The 18,334-nt window shown below is 36.5% G+C and overlaps 7 protein-coding genes and 1 pseudogene across 10 annotated transcripts in view; all 8 read right to left on the reverse strand.

The window, feature by feature from the left end:
* The window catches only part of LOC130991403 (uncharacterized), a 30,729-nt gene extending 23,331 nt beyond the window's left edge, over positions 1-7,398 (reverse strand). For both annotated transcript variants that reach the window (XM_057915614.1, XM_057915612.1), the window contains exon 1: positions 7,281-7,398. The gene's annotated coding sequence lies outside the window, so the exon portion shown is untranslated. The remainder of the gene's footprint in view (positions 1-7,280) is intronic.
* LOC130993016 (cystathionine beta-lyase, chloroplastic-like) overlaps positions 1-18,334 on the reverse strand; it is a 50,356-nt pseudogene that overhangs the window by 15,511 nt on the left and 16,511 nt on the right.
* Positions 337-3,446, reverse strand: LOC130991394 (putative late blight resistance protein homolog R1A-10). The gene is made up of 2 exons (XM_057915581.1): positions 878-3,446; positions 337-790 (listed from the first exon to the last, which is right to left on the reverse strand). Exons 1-2 carry the CDS (start codon positions 3,412-3,414, stop codon positions 766-768), a joined length of 2,562 nt encoding a protein of 853 aa, XP_057771564.1. The 5' UTR covers positions 3,415-3,446; the 3' UTR covers positions 337-765.
* The window catches only part of LOC130991390 (putative late blight resistance protein homolog R1B-16), a 50,166-nt gene continuing 32,306 nt past the window's right edge, over positions 475-18,334 (reverse strand). The window contains exon 2 of the mRNA XM_057915576.1: positions 475-627. The gene's annotated coding sequence lies outside the window, so the exon portion shown is untranslated. The remainder of the gene's footprint in view (positions 628-18,334) is intronic.
* Positions 475-18,334, reverse strand: part of LOC130991393 (putative late blight resistance protein homolog R1B-16) — a 29,425-nt gene continuing 11,565 nt past the window's right edge. Inside the window, exon 2 of the mRNA XM_057915580.1 lies at positions 475-629. The gene's annotated coding sequence lies outside the window, so the exon portion shown is untranslated. The remainder of the gene's footprint in view (positions 630-18,334) is intronic.
* LOC130991404 (uncharacterized) lies at positions 5,100-7,422 on the reverse strand. The gene is made up of 5 exons (XM_057915615.1): positions 7,281-7,422; positions 7,147-7,190; positions 6,943-7,060; positions 6,705-6,857; positions 5,100-5,499 (listed from the first exon to the last, which is right to left on the reverse strand). Exons 2-5 carry the CDS (start codon positions 7,152-7,154, stop codon positions 5,305-5,307), a joined length of 474 nt encoding a protein of 157 aa, XP_057771598.1. The 5' UTR covers positions 7,155-7,190; positions 7,281-7,422; the 3' UTR covers positions 5,100-5,304.
* On the reverse strand, positions 9,530-12,711 carry LOC130991395 (putative late blight resistance protein homolog R1B-16). The gene is made up of 2 exons (XM_057915582.1): positions 9,862-12,711; positions 9,530-9,779 (listed from the first exon to the last, which is right to left on the reverse strand). Exon 1 carries the CDS (start codon positions 12,529-12,531, stop codon positions 10,135-10,137), a length of 2,397 nt encoding a protein of 798 aa, XP_057771565.1. The 5' UTR covers positions 12,532-12,711; the 3' UTR covers positions 9,530-9,779; positions 9,862-10,134.
* LOC130991402 (uncharacterized) lies at positions 14,576-16,977 on the reverse strand. Of its 3 annotated transcripts, XM_057915610.1 has the most exons (4): positions 16,691-16,977; positions 15,820-16,168; positions 14,946-15,749; positions 14,576-14,855 (listed from the first exon to the last, which is right to left on the reverse strand). In XM_057915610.1, exons 1-3 carry the CDS (start codon positions 16,967-16,969, stop codon positions 15,679-15,681), a joined length of 699 nt encoding a protein of 232 aa, XP_057771593.1. In that variant the 5' UTR covers positions 16,970-16,977; the 3' UTR covers positions 14,576-14,855; positions 14,946-15,678. The 3 variants fall into 3 exon arrangements, with proteins under 3 accessions (XP_057771593.1, XP_057771591.1, XP_057771592.1); XM_057915608.1 differs by having other exon boundaries at positions 14,946-16,168; XM_057915609.1 differs by having other exon boundaries at positions 14,576-16,168.

Genomic DNA, 18,334 nt, shown 5'->3' on the forward strand with positions numbered 1-18,334 from the left:
TAAAGAAGAAAAGCGCATGATAAAGAAGAAGCGTGTTTTAGCTTCAAGTTGTTCAAAGCAGTTAAGAGTTTGTTAGTGAATTAGTTTAGTCATAACAGCTAGTTAGTTACAGAGCCTGCGTGCTTCTCTCTATTTATAAGCTTGTATTTTGCATCTATCATTTTTCAGTTTTATCAAGTTCAATACACAGAAAATTCTCTCTCAATACTCTCTTCTCTGTTCCTCTTTAATTTCAACACATGCCAACTTTATCCAACTAAAAGAACTAGAACTAGAAATGTTTAAAGATCATAATTCATCCGAAACTCCAAATTAATTAACTTTGACAAAATATAAATCAATGAAATTATAATATTATATTAAAAAAAATTCCAATTAAAGGTTCAAGTCTCATTAAAAGTCCCATGGCAAAAACCCAATAAAAAACACTAGAAAGGGAAAAGGAGTTGCTCTTCTATTACAAAGCACCAAACAAAAGAGGAAAAAACAAGCCACTAAGAAAAACAAAGCAAATTGTGAAGCAATGGTAGACAAGACAAGAGAGGAGAAATCAAATGAGTTTCAAATTAATGTGGCCACTTTGAGTCGTCTTCATCTTCCTTTCATTTCTCTTCCTCTTTCTGTGCTCTCTAGATATGCGACACAAGAAATTCGTGAGTTTAATGAAAAACACCAAAAGTGAAAAGCAAAGCAAACTGTGAAGTAATGGTAGACAAGACAAGAGAGGAGAAATCAAATGTGGCCACTTTGAGCCGTCTTCAATCTTCATCTTCCTTTCTTTTCTCTTCCTCTTTATATGCTCAGTAGATATGCGACACAAGAAATTCGTCAGTTTAATGAAACCCAACAACATGATTAGAGTGAAAATAAGACTGACCTATTACGAAGTTGGAGTTGGTAGTTCTCGTATTCAGATTGCTGCTCCTCCTGAATCTGTTTCGCTGAGGCCACTGTAGAATCGTTGCAATCATCTAAGTGGATTAATTGGAGAGTTGGGATTTCTCCAATGCCGGCGGGGATTTCCTCTAGACTAGGACACCATTGTATAAAGAGATGGCGGAGTCTAGGGAAGTTGGCTTCATCAGCTCTCCAACGCACCAGTCTATTACATTGTCTGAGCTGTAGAAAGTGCAATGAGCTGAATTCATCTCCTTCTGCTATTTCCCACTCTTCTTCTTCTTCTTCTTCTTCTGTCTCATTGCTTTTGAAGGTACAAAACTCTATCTTGAGCACTTCCAGATTCGGTAGTGCACAAAGAGCCGTCGTCCCTGCCGAAGTTATTACACAATTCCACAGCTTTAATTCTCTAAGAGTAGATGGAAATTTGGGTAGGTGCAGATATTGATCGCTTGATGAATTCCAGCTTAATGTTTGGAGTTTGTGAAGATGACTCAGATCAACTACTTCACTCTTCCCTGATGAGCCTTCAACCTTATACCAGATTCCCAAGCTTTTTATATTTGGAATGCTTTCCAAGAAACCCCTTCTAATCACTGACCGACTTATCCTCACACCCCATATCGTCTGCAGCTTCTTCAGAACAATTTTTTTCATGTAATCATCTTCTATCCTGAGATATGGTGCACCCAACATGATGAGATGTCTTAACTCAGACATCTCCCACAACTCAGCTGGGGCAGATGCGTCAGATAGATCAGCAATCAACGTTTGCAAATTACACAATCTTGATATTCCACTTCTTGGCAATGACTTGCAATTGATAGCTAAGTAGCGTAAGTTCACAAGTTGTAATATTTCTTCCGCGAACTCATTAATATAAATTTTCAATAAATCCAACACCCTAAGCAATCTTAATGTGGAAACCATGGGAGATACATTCCTATCCAACTTGATCAAGAGTAGAAATGATCGAACAAGTGACATCTCTGATGAAGAAACATACTCATCATCTTCCATTCCATATGATGTGTGAATACTCACACGACGCAGCTGGTTAGAGAATGTGGAATTCTTGACATGTAGAAACTTCTCATCATCAGCTTTCCTAATGCATAAATCTCTCAAAAGATCATGCATGATGCACCTCTTTGCTTCTTGTCGATACCCAACATAACTTGTAATAACCGAAACTAGATTCCTTTCTACAAGTGACTTTAAATAATCCTCTGCCTCTTCCTCCAAACTTTTATCTCCATTCGATTTCACAAATCCTTCTGCTACCCACATCCATATGAGTCTCAAGGGGTCAATCTCATAATCTTCGGGGAATGCTGCCATATAGAGGAAACATGGTTTCAAGTGAAGCGGCAAATGGTTATAACTTAAGGATAGTATTTTGGGGAATTGCTTGTCTGATTCAGCAATCGCAGCTCTTACGTCGTTCCCAATATCCTCCCAAGCATCTTTCAATCTTTCCACCTTTGACAACAGCCCTCCAATCACATTGATAGCCAGAGGAAGCCCACCGCAATCACTCGAAATCTTCTTTCCTATCCCTAGTAACTCATGAGGCCAATCCTCTTCTCCAAACACAATTTGGCTAAGAAGATCCCAACTTTGAGACTCGCTCAGCAACTGCACCTTATGATGCAGACTCTTGGAGTCTGCATATTTGGCGACATCCGATTCCCTAGTGGTGATCACAATCCGACTCCGGTTATTGTTTTCCGGGAAGTACATCCTTATCTCATCCCAGAATTTGGTGCTCCAAATATCATCTAATACAATCATGTATCTTCTGCCGTACAAGCTCCTATACAAGATATCTTTTAACTCACCATCTCCCTCATGTTCATAGTCTGATCCAGTTATGCAACGAAGAAGGCTTAAAAGAATTGAGCGCATATTGTAATCTTGTGAAATTGTGGTCCAAGCAAGATAGCTAAAGTGCTCAACAATGAGTGGATCTTGATAAAGTTTTCGAGCAAGAGTGGTTTTACCTATACCACCCATCCCTACGATGGGCAGGATCTCCAGCTTGCTCTGATTCGCGGTCAGCCGATCCTTCAGCTGCATCAGATCTTCATCAACTCCCACCACGACGCTCGAGAAAGAAGCACCATCACCACTCCATGAGCTGCCAGTCGGCTTCTTGTTTGTCTCCACCTCCACGAGCTTCACGACTTGTTCGATCACAGAATCAAGTTTTTGTGTCACAAGCAGCACATCTGGTGTGAGCGGAGTGAAGTTCACGCCTTCTGGCATCGAGAGCAGTCGTTCAACCATGTGAGATTCAACGATGTCTTCTGCTTCATTTGCTACGTCTCTGATTTGGCACTCCAAGCTTGGTATTTTGGTGAGTAGTGGAGATTTTTTGAGAATCTGCTGCAGGTAAGATGCTTTTTGGAGGAGGGATTGGAGTTGTGGTTTCTCAGGTCCAAGAATCCAGCGTGTTTGTTGGGGATCCAGAATCCCTTGGAGGATGGTGATGAGGGATTGAAGATTGTAAGCCATATTTCAGATCTCTTCTCACTCCAGCACTTGCAGTGTTGACTTTGGCCAAACAATACAAAGTCGTTACTATTTGATAAATAAATGGACGAGTTGGCGATAATTTAATAGGGTGGTTGTAGATTCATTGAATGATTCAACATGTACGAATTAATGATGTAATTTATAATGTACTCCTTATTAATTTATTAATTCTAATTAAGAATTAATTAGGATGAATGAATACGCCAAAATGTGCTTCATTTTTTATATATTGTTGGTGAATATATTTGTTCTTTTTTATTGGAATATGCCCTCAACGTTTATTTAATGTTAAACGCTTTCGTAAACCAAAAACATGGCATCAATCAAATGGTAAATAAGATAAAAGAGGTGAAATCAGAAATAGTTATTTTACTTAGTTAAAACAAAAAGAATTCAAAAAATTAATTACAACTAAAATTAGCCACTCTTATCACGATATCCTTAAAATTAGCCACTTTTATAATTTTAGTATTTTTACAATTCTAAGAATTAAAAATTACTCTTTGATAGAAAAAGAGAGAGAAAAAGAGAAAATTGGCCTCGTTTGTGTTTTGATTTTGTATGTTTGGATGCATGAAACACGAACTATGCATGCACAGGTTTTTAAAAAATTATACTTTTAAAAATTATTGAGTAAATGATAAGAACATAATGAGAGGACAAACTAATTATCTATTCACCTAAAAATATCAATATAACAAATAATTAATATAATTTAAAAATTCAGGTACTACAATAAAATTTAGAGTATTGCAAACTTCAAAAATACAAGAGACCGCAATAATGAAATTTCACATGAATCAATTTGATATTTCAAATTTATTTTCGAATTTAAATAATGAAAATGGTTAGGCCCAATATGTTTAGAGGCGAGTATTGGACTATTGTTTTTTATAGGGTTAATTGTAAAAGAAACCTAATTTTAATTTTAGACATACTGTACGTATTTTAATAATAATAATAATAATAATAATAATAATAATAATAATAATAATAATAATAATAATAATAATAATAATAATAATAATAATAATAATAATAATAACGTTGGTGTGAGTTACCTATCAAGATTGGATTTAGTTCATGTTTGAACAAATTGAAGAAAACTAGTTTTTTTTTTTACTTCAAATTAGAATTAAAATTTCAAAAATCAACTAATGGAATTGAATTGAACCAAAATTAATCCAACATGATTTAGAAAAGAACCCAACTATATCGAATAGGTCAAATCAATTTGATTCGATTTCGATCACCTTTTACATTATGCAGCATGAAATTCCTATTTCTTTATTCCGATTAAATTCTTGTTTATTTATTATTTTGGGTGGAACAAGATAAAAAGTATGTAGGTTTTTATACTGCATGAAGGGTTTTTTCTTCCTTGCCTACGTCTATATCGATTTTCACCCTATTGTAGTTTCATTTCTCAAACATCCCAAAATGACAATCATACTTTTTAATTTTTTACTTTTTACAATACCATTTATCGAAAAAAGTGATATGACACTACTAACTCTCAATACATATTTAGCTGTATATTGATAAAATATACAAAATTATTAATGTGTATATATATATATATATATATATATATATATGTGTGTGTGTGTGTGTGTGTGTGTGTGTGTAATGGATTTTGGAAATAGAAGAAACAAAAGGAAAAATGTGCGTTGGAATGAATCTTTTCAATACTCAATAGCTCCACAACGTCATATCAATTATCATGTCATAACACGTTTTAGGATAATTGCAAAATAAATCACAATCTTAATTCATTTTGCAATTCCAATCTCATTTTCAAATTCTTGCAAGTAAATACTAAATCTTTTTTACTTTTCTAATTAGTATTTATGTCTAATGTTGATAACCCTATGTAGTATTTGGTTCAGGCTCAATCTCTTCTTCCCCCTCAGCAGCTTCCTCGTTCGCCTCGTCCCCCTCGGCAGCTTCCTCGTTCGCTTCGTCCACCTGAGACGGATGAGGCGGCAAAATCCGTGTGACGGTCTCTACGAGCTCTTCGGCCTTATCTTCCATACGTGGCTCCGACTCACATTCCTCTATGAACTGGTAAAAAATTGAGAAGATAAACATGCAAGAATCACTACCAATGCTGGTAAAAATGTATATTAAAGAAGAACCCAAGATAACAACACCCCACAAATATATTCCTAAAGAAACTAACTCATAAGACTACCACAGGATATCCCAATCCCTCGTTTGTTCGGCGCTGTGATTAAGTTTTCCTAGAAGTGAAGAACAAAAACGGACAACTACAACTTCGATGTTTTTTTTGGTTGAGCACCTAAAAGAGAGGAAACATAACATGGCGAATGCCCCTTGTTTACATTTTCTCCATTTCTATTGATAATTATATAACTTCACCTAAACACATCACTATCTAGTTATCAAGAATACACAATACTTAATAGAATTTAATGGTTCTTAAGCATGATAACCAGCTTACCACTTGGTTTCAAAAGCCCCCTCGATTTCATTTTAATGCTCACAAACGAACATAACATTGTGTGCACACAGGTGGGTATAACTCTACCGTACAAAATCAAAACTCTTTTTGTGAGCTATACCCCTTTCTTGACATGATCAATCCAGATAATATATCATACTATGAAATACTCCAGACTCATTCTATGCAGCTAGAAGCAATTGCAGCTTCAGTTCATTGTAATGCTTCACTCCTACGAAGGTTAGCTATATCCGATTCCATGCTATGTCACATTTATTAGTATCAGTTCTATTGTGCTAAGGATTCCTTCGTGTGCGTGTAAGTTCAGGGTATCAGGAGAAACACTATCTTAATTGAAACTAAAGTTCCAAGTGTAAGCATCAAAAACAAATTTCTCAACCTTTGATTTCCCTCTAAAGTAAACTGAGATAAATGCAAATTTTGCAATGGTGGTGATTCTGGTGAACAACAAACAGAAAAGACTACCAAATATTCTCATATTCGCCATGCATTTTCATAAACCGAAGGCATAGCATCTCAAACTGATTCAGAAAAATAATATCTTCACCTAGTATTTGAACTAAGGTTCACACTGATCCACCACTTTTTAACATAACTTGGATTGCAAAACTCAACATAAGTGGTCAGACAACAATGATAAATTTCACAATGTGGATGGCTCTTTAAACTAAAAGAAGCAAACAATCTGAGAAAACAAAGTACAAAATGGCAATTCAACAACACAGCAAGGATTGAAAGCAGACCAATGAATACGAAATCGATAACAACAAACGACAGAGATTACCGGGAAAAGCTCAGGTTCACTTCTTGGTCTTATATTCACAATATTAAGAATCTCTGCCTTGGCCAGGTCAAATTTTTGACACTCTTCAACAAAGTTATCAATAATCTCCCTTGTTTGATTGCAAGCAACAGTCCCCTCTAGATAATCAAAAACCTAAACGGAAAACGAAAAACGAAAAATATGAGAGATGCAATAGATTTCTAACATAAATTGATGATCATAACTACGAATTCCCAACCTTGAACTCAGATTGAGATACGGTTGCAATAGCTCGAGACGCATCCTTTCCAGCTCCTCTTGATCTCAAAAGGTCAAGAACTTCGAAATTAGTAAGAGCACCGGCACTGGCCTCAACTCTGAAACAAATTAGAGAAATAGAATAGAGAAAAAAGGTAACTGCTTTCTATGTTAATTCTCTATTGAGTAGAAACTCTCTACATACACTTTCATCGCCGCCACTGGCAAGAGGTGTTCAGGTAAATATGGCTGCCATAAGTGATGGTAGACGATATCAGACAAACCGGAATCATTTTTGTTATTCACGCATAATAATTCGAAATAAAATGTTAAAATTACCAGTGGTGCGGCTGGAGGGCAACGGCTTCAACCTTGAGCTGCTGCTGCGGCCTGCGGCACGGATGGAGGGCGGCGGCGCCGGCAACCGAGTTCGAGAGAGAGAGATGAGAGTGCGTCTGTGCGTGAATTCACTGAATTAGAATTGGGGGTTTAGGGCTTCCATTCCAATTAGAAATTAGTACTCAATTATAAATTTAGAATAATAAAATAGAAATTATAATTAAATTAAATAAATATGTTTCGTTAGAGCATCTCCAATGCGGCGATTTTCACCCCGGATCAACACGCTTTTTGCGTCGCACCGCGAGCTGGAGACCCGCGGCGGTGCGACGCCGGTGTGTTCTCTCACCTCGGGTCGGAGAAGGCGAAGTGTGGGGCAAGTTCCCCACACGCACTAATTAGAAAAAAAAAAAATCCATTTTTTTTTTTTTTTTTGAAAAAAACGAGTAGTAGCCATTTTTTTTCTTTCTTTCTACTTCTATAAATACTCTCATTTGTCTTCACAAATTTTCATCGTCTTTCATTCTTTCCATTGTTCTCTCATTATATATTTTTCCTTTATTTTTTGTGTTTCTCAATTTTTTTGCAATGGATCGCGAGTTCGACGATTACCTAGAACAATGCAGCGAAGGTTCGAGTGTGCCTACTACTCAATCAATAATGGGGTTTGCTCCATTTTCTCAAGCTTCAAACGTCTTTGCTTCGGGAAATAATCCAACTCCGACAACGTTACCAACCGTTGAAGAAGACGAGCCGGAGGCGAAGCCTAAAGCCAAGGAGGCGCGCACCACCTACACGAGCGAGGAGACGGAGCTCATATGCATATTAAGGGCGGAGGCTACCCACAATCCGATTTTGGGAATTTCCCAAAGGTTGCTCCAATATTGGAGCTCAATCGGTGAGAAATACAACGCCCTCAAACTGTTGGGATCTCCTAGGTGTAAGCCGGATCATACCAAATCTCACTTCCAACGATGCACGAGGTGAATTACAAGAAGGGGGAAGCCTCTTCCACACAATCGTTGTACTCCGAGACCCTTGAGAAAGTCGTCGTCGAAATGAAGGAACCTGCAATCCAAATCGGTGGCATCGCCAAAGCCAAAAAGACGCTCGCCGCGGTGAAAAGGGAGGAGCTCGATTTGAAGATCCTCAATATGGATACTTCGAAGATAAACGAAGCTAAATTGGCATGGGCACAACCATTTGATCCAAGAGGTGCTCAAGCGTCGAGAAATCATGTAGTTTAGGATATTTAAATTATGTTATTTTTTTAAGTTATTTAAATTATGTAATTTTTAGTTTTAATGTAATGTTTAATTTTATTTTCAATGAAAATTAAACATTTTAGCATAAAAGTGTTGAAATTGGAATTTTGGTGAAAATGAGGATTTTAGCACCAAGGTAAGAACTATGCATTGGAGGGGGAGGTGCTTAAGGTGGGGACCACCATTTAAGACCCAACTTAAGCACCTCACATTGGAGATGCTCTTAGTCGGTAACCCGATAATCACGATTTGATTATTTGGTTAATCGATATCCAAAATTTTTAAAAAATTATTAATCACATATTGATTTGATGATAAAGAAATCAATTAACAAATTAAACAACCATACGAGACATTATCTCTATTACTATAATGTAATTTTATCAATAAAGAGTAGGGGTGGGAATCAGGTCGGGTTCGGGTATCCTACCTGAAAAAATCGGGTATCCGGGCCCGAATTAGAAGGGACACCCTGTACCGATCTCGAACTCGATTTTTTATAATCGGGTATCCTAATACCCGATTCGGATATTCGAATACCCTAAATTACTCGGGCAAATGTCAAGTTTTAGAAGTCAAACTATTAATTCGAGTAAATAGGGTATTTGAGTACCCGAATTACTTGATTTGGCTTAGTAGGGTATTTTGATTAATTTAATGTGATTTAATATTAATTTCTTGTATAATTTTGGTGTTGCGAAGCATCAAAATTATACAAGAAATTTATTTAATTATTTTACTATTTTATCTTATATTTTATAGCTCCTATATTAAATTTAGGGTTATAAAATATATGATAAATATTAAATAATTAATTAATTATTATTATTATTTTAAAAAGGGGGATATAAGGAGTAAAATGTGGGCTATGAATAGAATGACCCCCAACATTATATATTTATGTTCAAGAAGTAATATGATGCATGCCAACTTTATCTAGCTAAAAAAGTACTAGAACTAGAAATTTTTAAAGATCATAATTCATCCGAAACTCCAAATTAATTAAATTTGACAAAATATATATCAATGAAATTATAATATCAAATTAAAAAAAATCCAATTAAAGGTTCAAGTCTCATTAAAAGTCCCATAGCAAAAACCCGTGAAAAACAAAGCAAATTGTGAAGGAATGGTAGACAAGACAAGAGAGGAGAAATCAAATGAGTTTCAAATGTGGCCACTTTGAGTCGTCTTCAATCTTCATCTTCCTTTCTTTTCTCTTCCTCTTTATGTGCTGTGTAGATATATATGCGACACAAGAAATTCATCAGTTTAATGAAACCCAACAACATGAATAGAGTGAAAATAAGACTGACCAATTATGGGGAGATACGAAGTTGGAGGTCGTAGTTGTCGTATTCAGATTGCTGCTCCTCCTGAATCTGTTTCGCTGAGGCCACTGCAGAATCGCTGCAATATACCATTTTAATTAATTGGAGGGTTGGGATTTCTCCAATGCCGGCGGGGATTTCCTCTAGCTTCCTACAATCTCCTATAAAGAGATGGCGGAGTCTAGGGAAGTTGGTTTCATCAGCTCTCCAACGCACTAGACGTGAATTATAGAGTAGTAGAAACTGCAATGAGCTGAATTAATCTCCTTCTGCTATTTCCCACTCTTCACGATATGCTTCTTGTTCTGTCTCATTGCTTTTGAAGGTACAAAACAACATCTTGAGCACTTCCAGATTCGGTAGTGCACACAGAGCCGTCGTCGCTGCCGGAGTTATTACACAACACTCCACGAATAATTCTCTAAGAGTAGATGGAAATTTGAGTCCGTGCAGATATTGATCCCCTGATGAACTCCAGCTTAATGTTTGGAGTTTGTGAAGATGACTCAGATCAACTACTTCACTCTTCCCTGATGAGCCTTCATCCTTATACAAGATTCCCAAGCTTTTTATATTTGGAATGCTTTCCAAGAAACCCCTTCTAATCACTGACCGACTTAGATACACACCCCGTATCGTCTGCAGCATCTTCAGAACAATTTTTTTCAGGTAATCATCTTCTATCCTGAGATATGATGGATCCAATATGATGAGATGTCTTAACTCAGACATCTCCCACAACTCAGCTGGACAAGAGCCATCGCGTAGCAGCTTAGCAATCAAGGTTTGCAAATTACACAATCTTGATATTCCACTTCTTGGCAATGACTCGCAACTGATAGCTAAGTAGCGTAAGTTCACAAGTTGTAATATTTCTTCCGGGAACTCAATCAAACGCCTTCCTATCTCATACTTATTCATTTCCAATAAATCCAACACCCTAAGCAATCTTAATGTGAAAACCATGGGAAGTACATTCCTATCCAACACGACCAATAGTAGAAATGATCGAACAAGTGACATCTCTGATGAAGAAGCATACTCATCATCTTCCATTCCATATGATGTGTGAATACTCACACGACGCGGCTGGTTAGAGAATGTGAACTCGGTGGAGTTCTTGACATGTATAAACTTCTCATCATCAGCTTTCCTAATGCATAAATCTCTCAAAAGATCATGCATGCTGTACCTCTTTGCTTTTCCATACCAATTATAACTTGTAATAACCGAAACTAGATTCCTTTCTACAAGTGACTTTAAATAATCCTCTGCCTCTTCCTCCAAACTTTTATCTCCATTCGATTTCACAAATCCTTCTGCCACCAACATCTGTATGAGTCTCAAGGAGTCAATCTCATAATCTTCGGGGAATGCTGCCATATAGAGGAAACATGGTTTCAAGTGAATCGGCAGATGGTTATAACTTAAGGATAGTATATTCAAGAACTGCTCGTCCGATTCAGCAATTGCAGCTCTTACGTCGTTCCCAATATCCTCCCAAACACCTTTCAATCTTTCCACCTTTGACAACAGCCCTCCAATCACATTGATAGCCAGAGGAAGCCCACCGCAATCACTCGAAATCTTCTTCCCTATCCCTTGTAACTCATGAGGCCAATCCACTTTTCCAAACACAATTTGGCTAAGAAGATCCCAACTTTGAGACTCGCTCAGCAACTGCACCTGATGATGCAGACTCTTGGAGTCTGCATATTTGGCGACATCCGATTCCCTAGTGGTGATCACAATCCGACTCCCTTTATTGTTGTCCGGGAAGTACATCCTTATCTCATCCCAGAATTTGGTGCTCCAAATATCATCTAATACAATCATGTATCTTCTACCGTACAAGCTCCTATACAAGATATCTTTTAACTCACCATCTCCCTCATGCTCATAGTTTGATCCAGTTATGCAACGAAGAAGGCTTAATAGAATTGAGCGCATATTGTAATCTTGTGAAATTGTGGTCCAAGCAAGATAGCTAAAGTGGTGAAGAATGAGTGGATCTTGATAAAGTGTTCGAGCAAGAGTGGTTTTACCTATACCACCCATACCCACGATGGGCAGGATCTCCAGCTTGCTCTGCATCCCGGTCAGCCGATCCTTCAACTGCATCAGATCTTGATCAACTCCCACCACGACGCTCTTCGAACTCGAGAAAGAAGCACCACTCACTGAGCTGCCAATCGGCTTCTTGTTTCTCTCCACCTCCACGAGCTCCTCAACTTGTTGGGTTAAAGAATCAAGTTTTTGTGTCACTAGCAGCACATCTGGTGTGAGTTGAAGAATCGAGTTCACTCTTTTAGGAATCGAAAGCATTCGCTCAACCATGTGAGATTCAATGATATCTTCTGCTTCATTTGCTACATCTCTGATTCGGCTCTCCAAACTTGGAATTTTGGTGAGTGGAGTTTTTTCAAGAATCTGCTGCAGGGAAGAAGCTTTTTCGAGGAGGGACTGGAGTTGTGGTTTCGAGGAGGGATTAGAAGAAGAAGGAGTTGTGGTTTCGAGGAGGAATCCAAGAATTCCTTCGAGGATGGTGATGAGGGATTGGAGTTGTGGTTTCTTAGGTTCAAGAATCCAGTGTGTTTGTTCGGGATCCAGAATCCTTTGGACGATGGTGATGAGGGATTGAAGATTGTAAGCCATTTTTGAGATCTCTTCTCACTCGAAAAATAAACAAAACAAAAGGAAAGGAAAGGAAAGCTTGAAATTAACAATCACAAGATGGAATAATTAGCCAGCTCTTGCAGTGTTGACTTTGGCCAAACAATACAAAGTCGTTACTATTTGATAAATAAATCGACGAGTTGGCTATAATTTAATAGGGTGGTTGTAGTTTCAACATCAAGTTTGAATTCTTCTCATATGTTTCAGTTCTAAGCCATTAAATTCTTAGATGCATTTTATTTAAGTGTCAATATATTAAATTACCCACTTTCATATAGCAAAATTAAAATTTACCCACTCAAATAAAAACTTTAAAAAATACCCACTTTTGTGTTAAATGACTAAATTGCCCCTAAAATAAAAATTAAAAAAATACCCACATTTCACTCTCTCCTCTCCGTCTCTCTCTCTCGGTCGCTCTGCTCTCTGTCTCTCTCTTGCCGATAGCTACGCGGCGGTGGCGGCATCAAAGCTGACGGCGACTCGCGGTCCTAGGCTTCAGCGGGCGATGGAGTGGAGGAATGGTTAATTAATAATTAATAATTTTGACGATTTTTGTATGGCACATGAGATTTGGGGTTCCATTAATTTTATGTGTGCCATCATGTTCCACTTTATAACTATTATTTTAATAATAATTTTTATAAATATAAAATTTATTTGAGTGGATTTTGAAAATACCCACTTTCCTTTAGTAAAATTAAAAATTAGCCACTAAGATAAAAACTTTAAAAAATACCCATACTTACCATTTTACCCCTTCAAACACTACCCCTTAAAAAATTTTCCCATTTCACAACCAGAATTTTTTGGTTGTGAATTCACAACCAGACAAATGAATTCACAACCAATTAAATTCACAATCATAATTTATTTTGGTTGTGAATTCAAGTAGTTGTGAATTTGAGTTTAAAAGTTTGAATTCACAACTAAAAACATTAGTTGTGAATTTACAACTAGCAATAGAGTTGGTTGTGAATTCGAGGTTTAAAACTCGAATTCACAACTAACATTAGCAATTCTAGAGTTCACAACCAAAACAACTATTTGTGAATTCGAGCTTTAAATTCGAATTCACAACCAGAATTTATTTTGATTGTGAATTCAAGTAATCGTAAATTTGAATTTTAAAATTTGAATTCACAACCAAAACAAGTAATTATGAATTCGAGCTTTTTGGTTGTGAATTCAAGTTGTCGTGAATTTGAATTTTAAAGTTTGATTTCACAACCAAAACAACTAATTGTGAATAAATTTTAAACTTTGAATTCACAACAAGTAATAGAGTTGGTTGTGAATTCAAGAACAATTAGTTGTGAATTCATAGATCTGGTTGTGAATTCATAATTCCGATTGTGAATTTAAGAATATCAAGTTGTGAATTCATAGACCTGATCGTAAATTCAAGAACATTAACCAAAATGTTCCAATTAATTAATTATCAATTATGAGTTCCAATTAATTATGGCGGTGGCAAGTGTTCAGAGGCGAGCTCGTCGGCCTTAGGCGATGCGGCGCCGGATTCAAAATAGAGAGAGAGAGAGAGAGAGAGAGAGTTGGTTGTGAATTTTCTTGTTGTGAATTTAAATTTTAAAATTTGAATTCACAACCAGCAATAAAGTTGATTGTAAATTTTCTAAATTTGAATTGTAGAGTTGGTTGTGAATTTATAGATCTGGTTGTGAATTCAAGAATATTAAGTTGTGAATTCACAGATCTAGTAGTGAATTCAAGAATATTAAGTTGTGAATTCACAGATCTGATAGTGAATTCAAACATTAAGTTGTGAATTCAAGTTTTAAATAAATTAACAACTAGAAATATTGTTGGTCGTGAATTCACAACTATAAATGAATTCACAACTACAGATATTGTTAATTGTGAATTTTAATTTTAATTGTGAATTCTAATTTTAGTTATGAATTATAGATTTAGCTAGTTTTGAATTCAAGAACATTAAATTGTAAATTATAGATCTAGCTAGTTGTGAATTTAAGAATATTAAGTTGTGAATTTAATCATATGAGAATGAAAAATTTCCCTTTTATAAATTTAACCATACTATTAAAGTAGGTTCAACGAATCGATTGTTTCAAGAAAAAAAATTGGAATTCCCACCAACAAAGAATACACAGTATGCAGCTATTTCAAGAAATCGAAAAAAAAAACGAAAAACTAAAATGCAGCAGAAGATCCATGGCCATGGGTGATTGAATTCCTACGGATAAAACTTCCATTGCTGGAGAGCTTCGCCCCCATCTCGCCCTCTTATATTGATTTTGGAATCTCTGTGATCACAAACACTGTCAAAAGCAACCATTGCTTGATCAACTTCACCATTCATTTCAATTTATATTAGAAAAGAATAGGAGGAAACGACTACTTTGTTTTACCTTGAGGAACAAAATTAACAAACTGAAATGAAAAAATGCAAAGGACGAACCAAAGCAACCCAAATCAGCCTAGCAATCCCCCCCGTCGACCAAGTCCAGAAAAGAGAACTTAACAACCCCATGGCAGAACACCAAAATAGGCAGCAAAACCGGTGATAGTCCACGCACAAGAGAAAGACTTGCTGCCAAGAATGATAGCCAAAAGAGGCCAAATCCGACATCTCAAAAACCCAGCGCCTATCGAGCTGGGGAGAAATATCTGAAAGAAAGGAGCCCTCCAACAGATCAACTGCAGATTTGTCTCGTCACAGTTCCGCCGACCGGTTCACGTACTCCTGCACCAGCGCCCCAAACAGCGATGGCCTCTCGAGCAAGTGCCCCGGTGTGTCGAGTAAAATCCAACATTACAGAGCTATTAGAAACCAAATGAAGAAGGCAATAGAGTTCATTATTAAGAACTTGGACACATATAATGCATTCTATGACTGATCTATAAATCAAGGCATTATCACAGCTCAAGAACATTAAAAAAAGAGGCAAAAATATGGCTGCTAAAGCAACATTGAAACAAAATAGTTGGTAGATAGTAGAGTTTTTTCATTTCATGCTTATGCATAATTTGGCTGCTAAAGCAACATTGAAATAAAAACAGTTGGTAGATAGCAGAATTTTTTCCATTTCATGGATTCCTACTCACATTTGTTTATTTCACGGCAGCTGCTCTTCCAATCTCTTATCCACAAATAGTCACAATTAGCACATTATGTTGGCTTTGGTCTAGTGAAGGATCCATTTGAACTTGAACTGAGGAACCAAACCATCAACAGAGAGAATAACACCATAATACAGATCAAGAAAACTTGATTGCGCTTACTCGACAGGAGTTTATCAAGCCATTCATCCTCTTCATAAACACTACCACGAAACTCTTCGATGATGATGTTTATGAGGGCCTCCACGACATTCTTTGAAGGGCCGACATCTTTTGATTTCGAGACTTGAACTCTAGCTTCTCTTAAATGTTTTATCACTACCTCTGCCTCAACTGATCCTCCCATCTTGAGAGAATCCATCTCAGATTTGTCGGTGTAGGGCGTTTCAATGGAAATGTGCTTGTAAGGAGTAGCAGTCACGGAGGAGGAGGATAGAGTTGAAGTCAGATCCGAGACAGTATCTGACTCTAATAATTGTGTCTTTGCTGGATGAACTGGAGCCAAAAAGTTCTGCAAAAAAAGAGATGATTTCAGAGATGATGAAACATAGTTATTTGATACGAAATCAAGCACCTGACATTAGCTATATTAGCTGCAAATTGACTGAAGTTTTTCATCATCCAGCAGAAACTTTTAACTATTTTACCAGTGAATCATCAAACACATAATATTGAGCATTGCAAGCATCCTACTAAACGAACTAGTTATATGAATATTTCAAAAAAAGAAAAACTTGTTATATGCAGCAAGAATATCAACGCTAACACATTTTAACATTTTCGATCAGTTTCTAACTGAACCTTAACAAAAGCATATCGAAATCTAATTCTAATTGGCTTCCATTGAACATTTTCGTGTAGATTAAAGTTCTGAAAGTCAAAACGAGCTGAAATCACAAACCCTAGAATTTGAATTTTATATCACTGAGGAAATTACGGAGAGGTAGATGAAATTGAAACTGAAGTAACGTGAGAATACGCTAAATCTGCAAAGTAAATAACGAAAAAAACAGGAGTTTTGTGAATGATTTACCTTGAAATCTTCGAGAGTGCTCAAGGAAATTGATCTAGAACCAGAAAAAAAATCGAAAATCACTCGAACCCTAGATCCCAAAATAAAAAATCCACTCCCTTCGATCTCCGGCAATCCACTCTTCGCCGATAAACCGCTATTGCCGCCGCCGCCGCGACTCGCCGGGGAATGGACGTAGTTGCCGGGGTATGGTAATTGAGAGAGAGAGATAGTGCAGATTGAAGAAATTCTGAATTTCTGAAGCTGGGGCGAGAATTGCCCATTTTTAAGGAGGGGCATTTTAGTCTTTTCACGCAAAAAGTGGGTATTTTTTAAAATTTTTATTTGAGTGGATAAAATTTATTTTTGCTATATGAAAATGGGTATGCTTATATATTAACTCAATTTATTTATAATACTATGATTTATACTTTTTATTTTTAAAAAATTAATTTTTCAAAGATATATGCCATAACTTTTAATATATTAACAAAATTTTGAAATTTCATTTCTTAAGAGGCTCCCCCGCCGCCACTTAGGACTCCAAAAATGTGTGGACTTGGCCTGCTAAGATCATCCGCAATGGGGTTCCTTGATAGCCTACTTGATAGTCTACTTGATAGTGTTTGTGTTATTGAGTAGGTAGTGCTGCATTGGGGTTCCTTGATAGCCTACTTGATAACATTAGTTTTGATTTTATGTTTTTCATTTAAATTTAATTGCTCAAATTTAAATAACACAATTTATTTCAAATTTAATCTATAATAAAACAATAAGTCTAATTAATAAATTAATCCATTCTAATTAACACCATAATTCTAATTAACAATTTAATCAATTAAAACTTGTCTAATTAAAAACTTGAGTCCATTTCAACTTCTTTTTTTAAAACGGCCCAAATCAGATTTTCTTTTAAACCTTTAGCCCAAGAATGAAGCCCAAAAAAAAACCCTTATCCTCTTCTTAATGTCTCACGCCTCTCTCTCTCTCTTTTCTTCAAAGAAACGCACACACACACAGCTCATCTCTCTCCCTCTCCTCGTTTCTGCCGCCGCCGCCCAAGATCGGCGAAGGTCCAGCATACCGTCGTCGTCCTGCTCCTCCCTTCCCTCCAACTCTCGAGGATACCCGATAACTCGAGAACTCCTCGAGGAGCTCCCCCCCGCATCGCGCTCCTCGACGGCCTCCCTCTCCTCGAGTACCCACTCGAGTACCCGCGTTGCGGGTGCTCTAATACAAGTTAAATATCATACTACTTTAGAATGGAAAGAAAAAAAATTGAATTTGTGATAGGTTTAGAAGACAGCATTTCACATTTGACAAAAAGAAACTAATTTATAAAAAAATATTAGGAAATTTTTAGTAGCATTGTGAAAGTTTTGACCTTCTTGTTAGCATCAAGATGTTGAGAAATGGTTCTTGAAAGTAGTGATCATCCGGCCACATCGTGTTAATAAAGGTATTTTACTCAACTAGCAGAAAGAACGTACATTGTATGTGTAATTAATATTATTTTATTTGATAATCTATTATTTTAAAAAATCTATTAATTTATTACTTTCATTAGATAATTTATTGGATAAATATATTTATTTATAAGCCTTATCAATAGTTGTAGATATATATCACAGATTTAGTGTAATATCCCATGAATAATATATTCTT

The sequence above is a fragment of the Salvia miltiorrhiza genome, chromosome 7 (genome assembly GCF_028751815.1).
Source record: "Salvia miltiorrhiza cultivar Shanhuang (shh) chromosome 7, IMPLAD_Smil_shh, whole genome shotgun sequence".
Lineage (NCBI taxonomy): Eukaryota > Viridiplantae > Streptophyta > Magnoliopsida > Lamiales > Lamiaceae > Salvia > Salvia miltiorrhiza.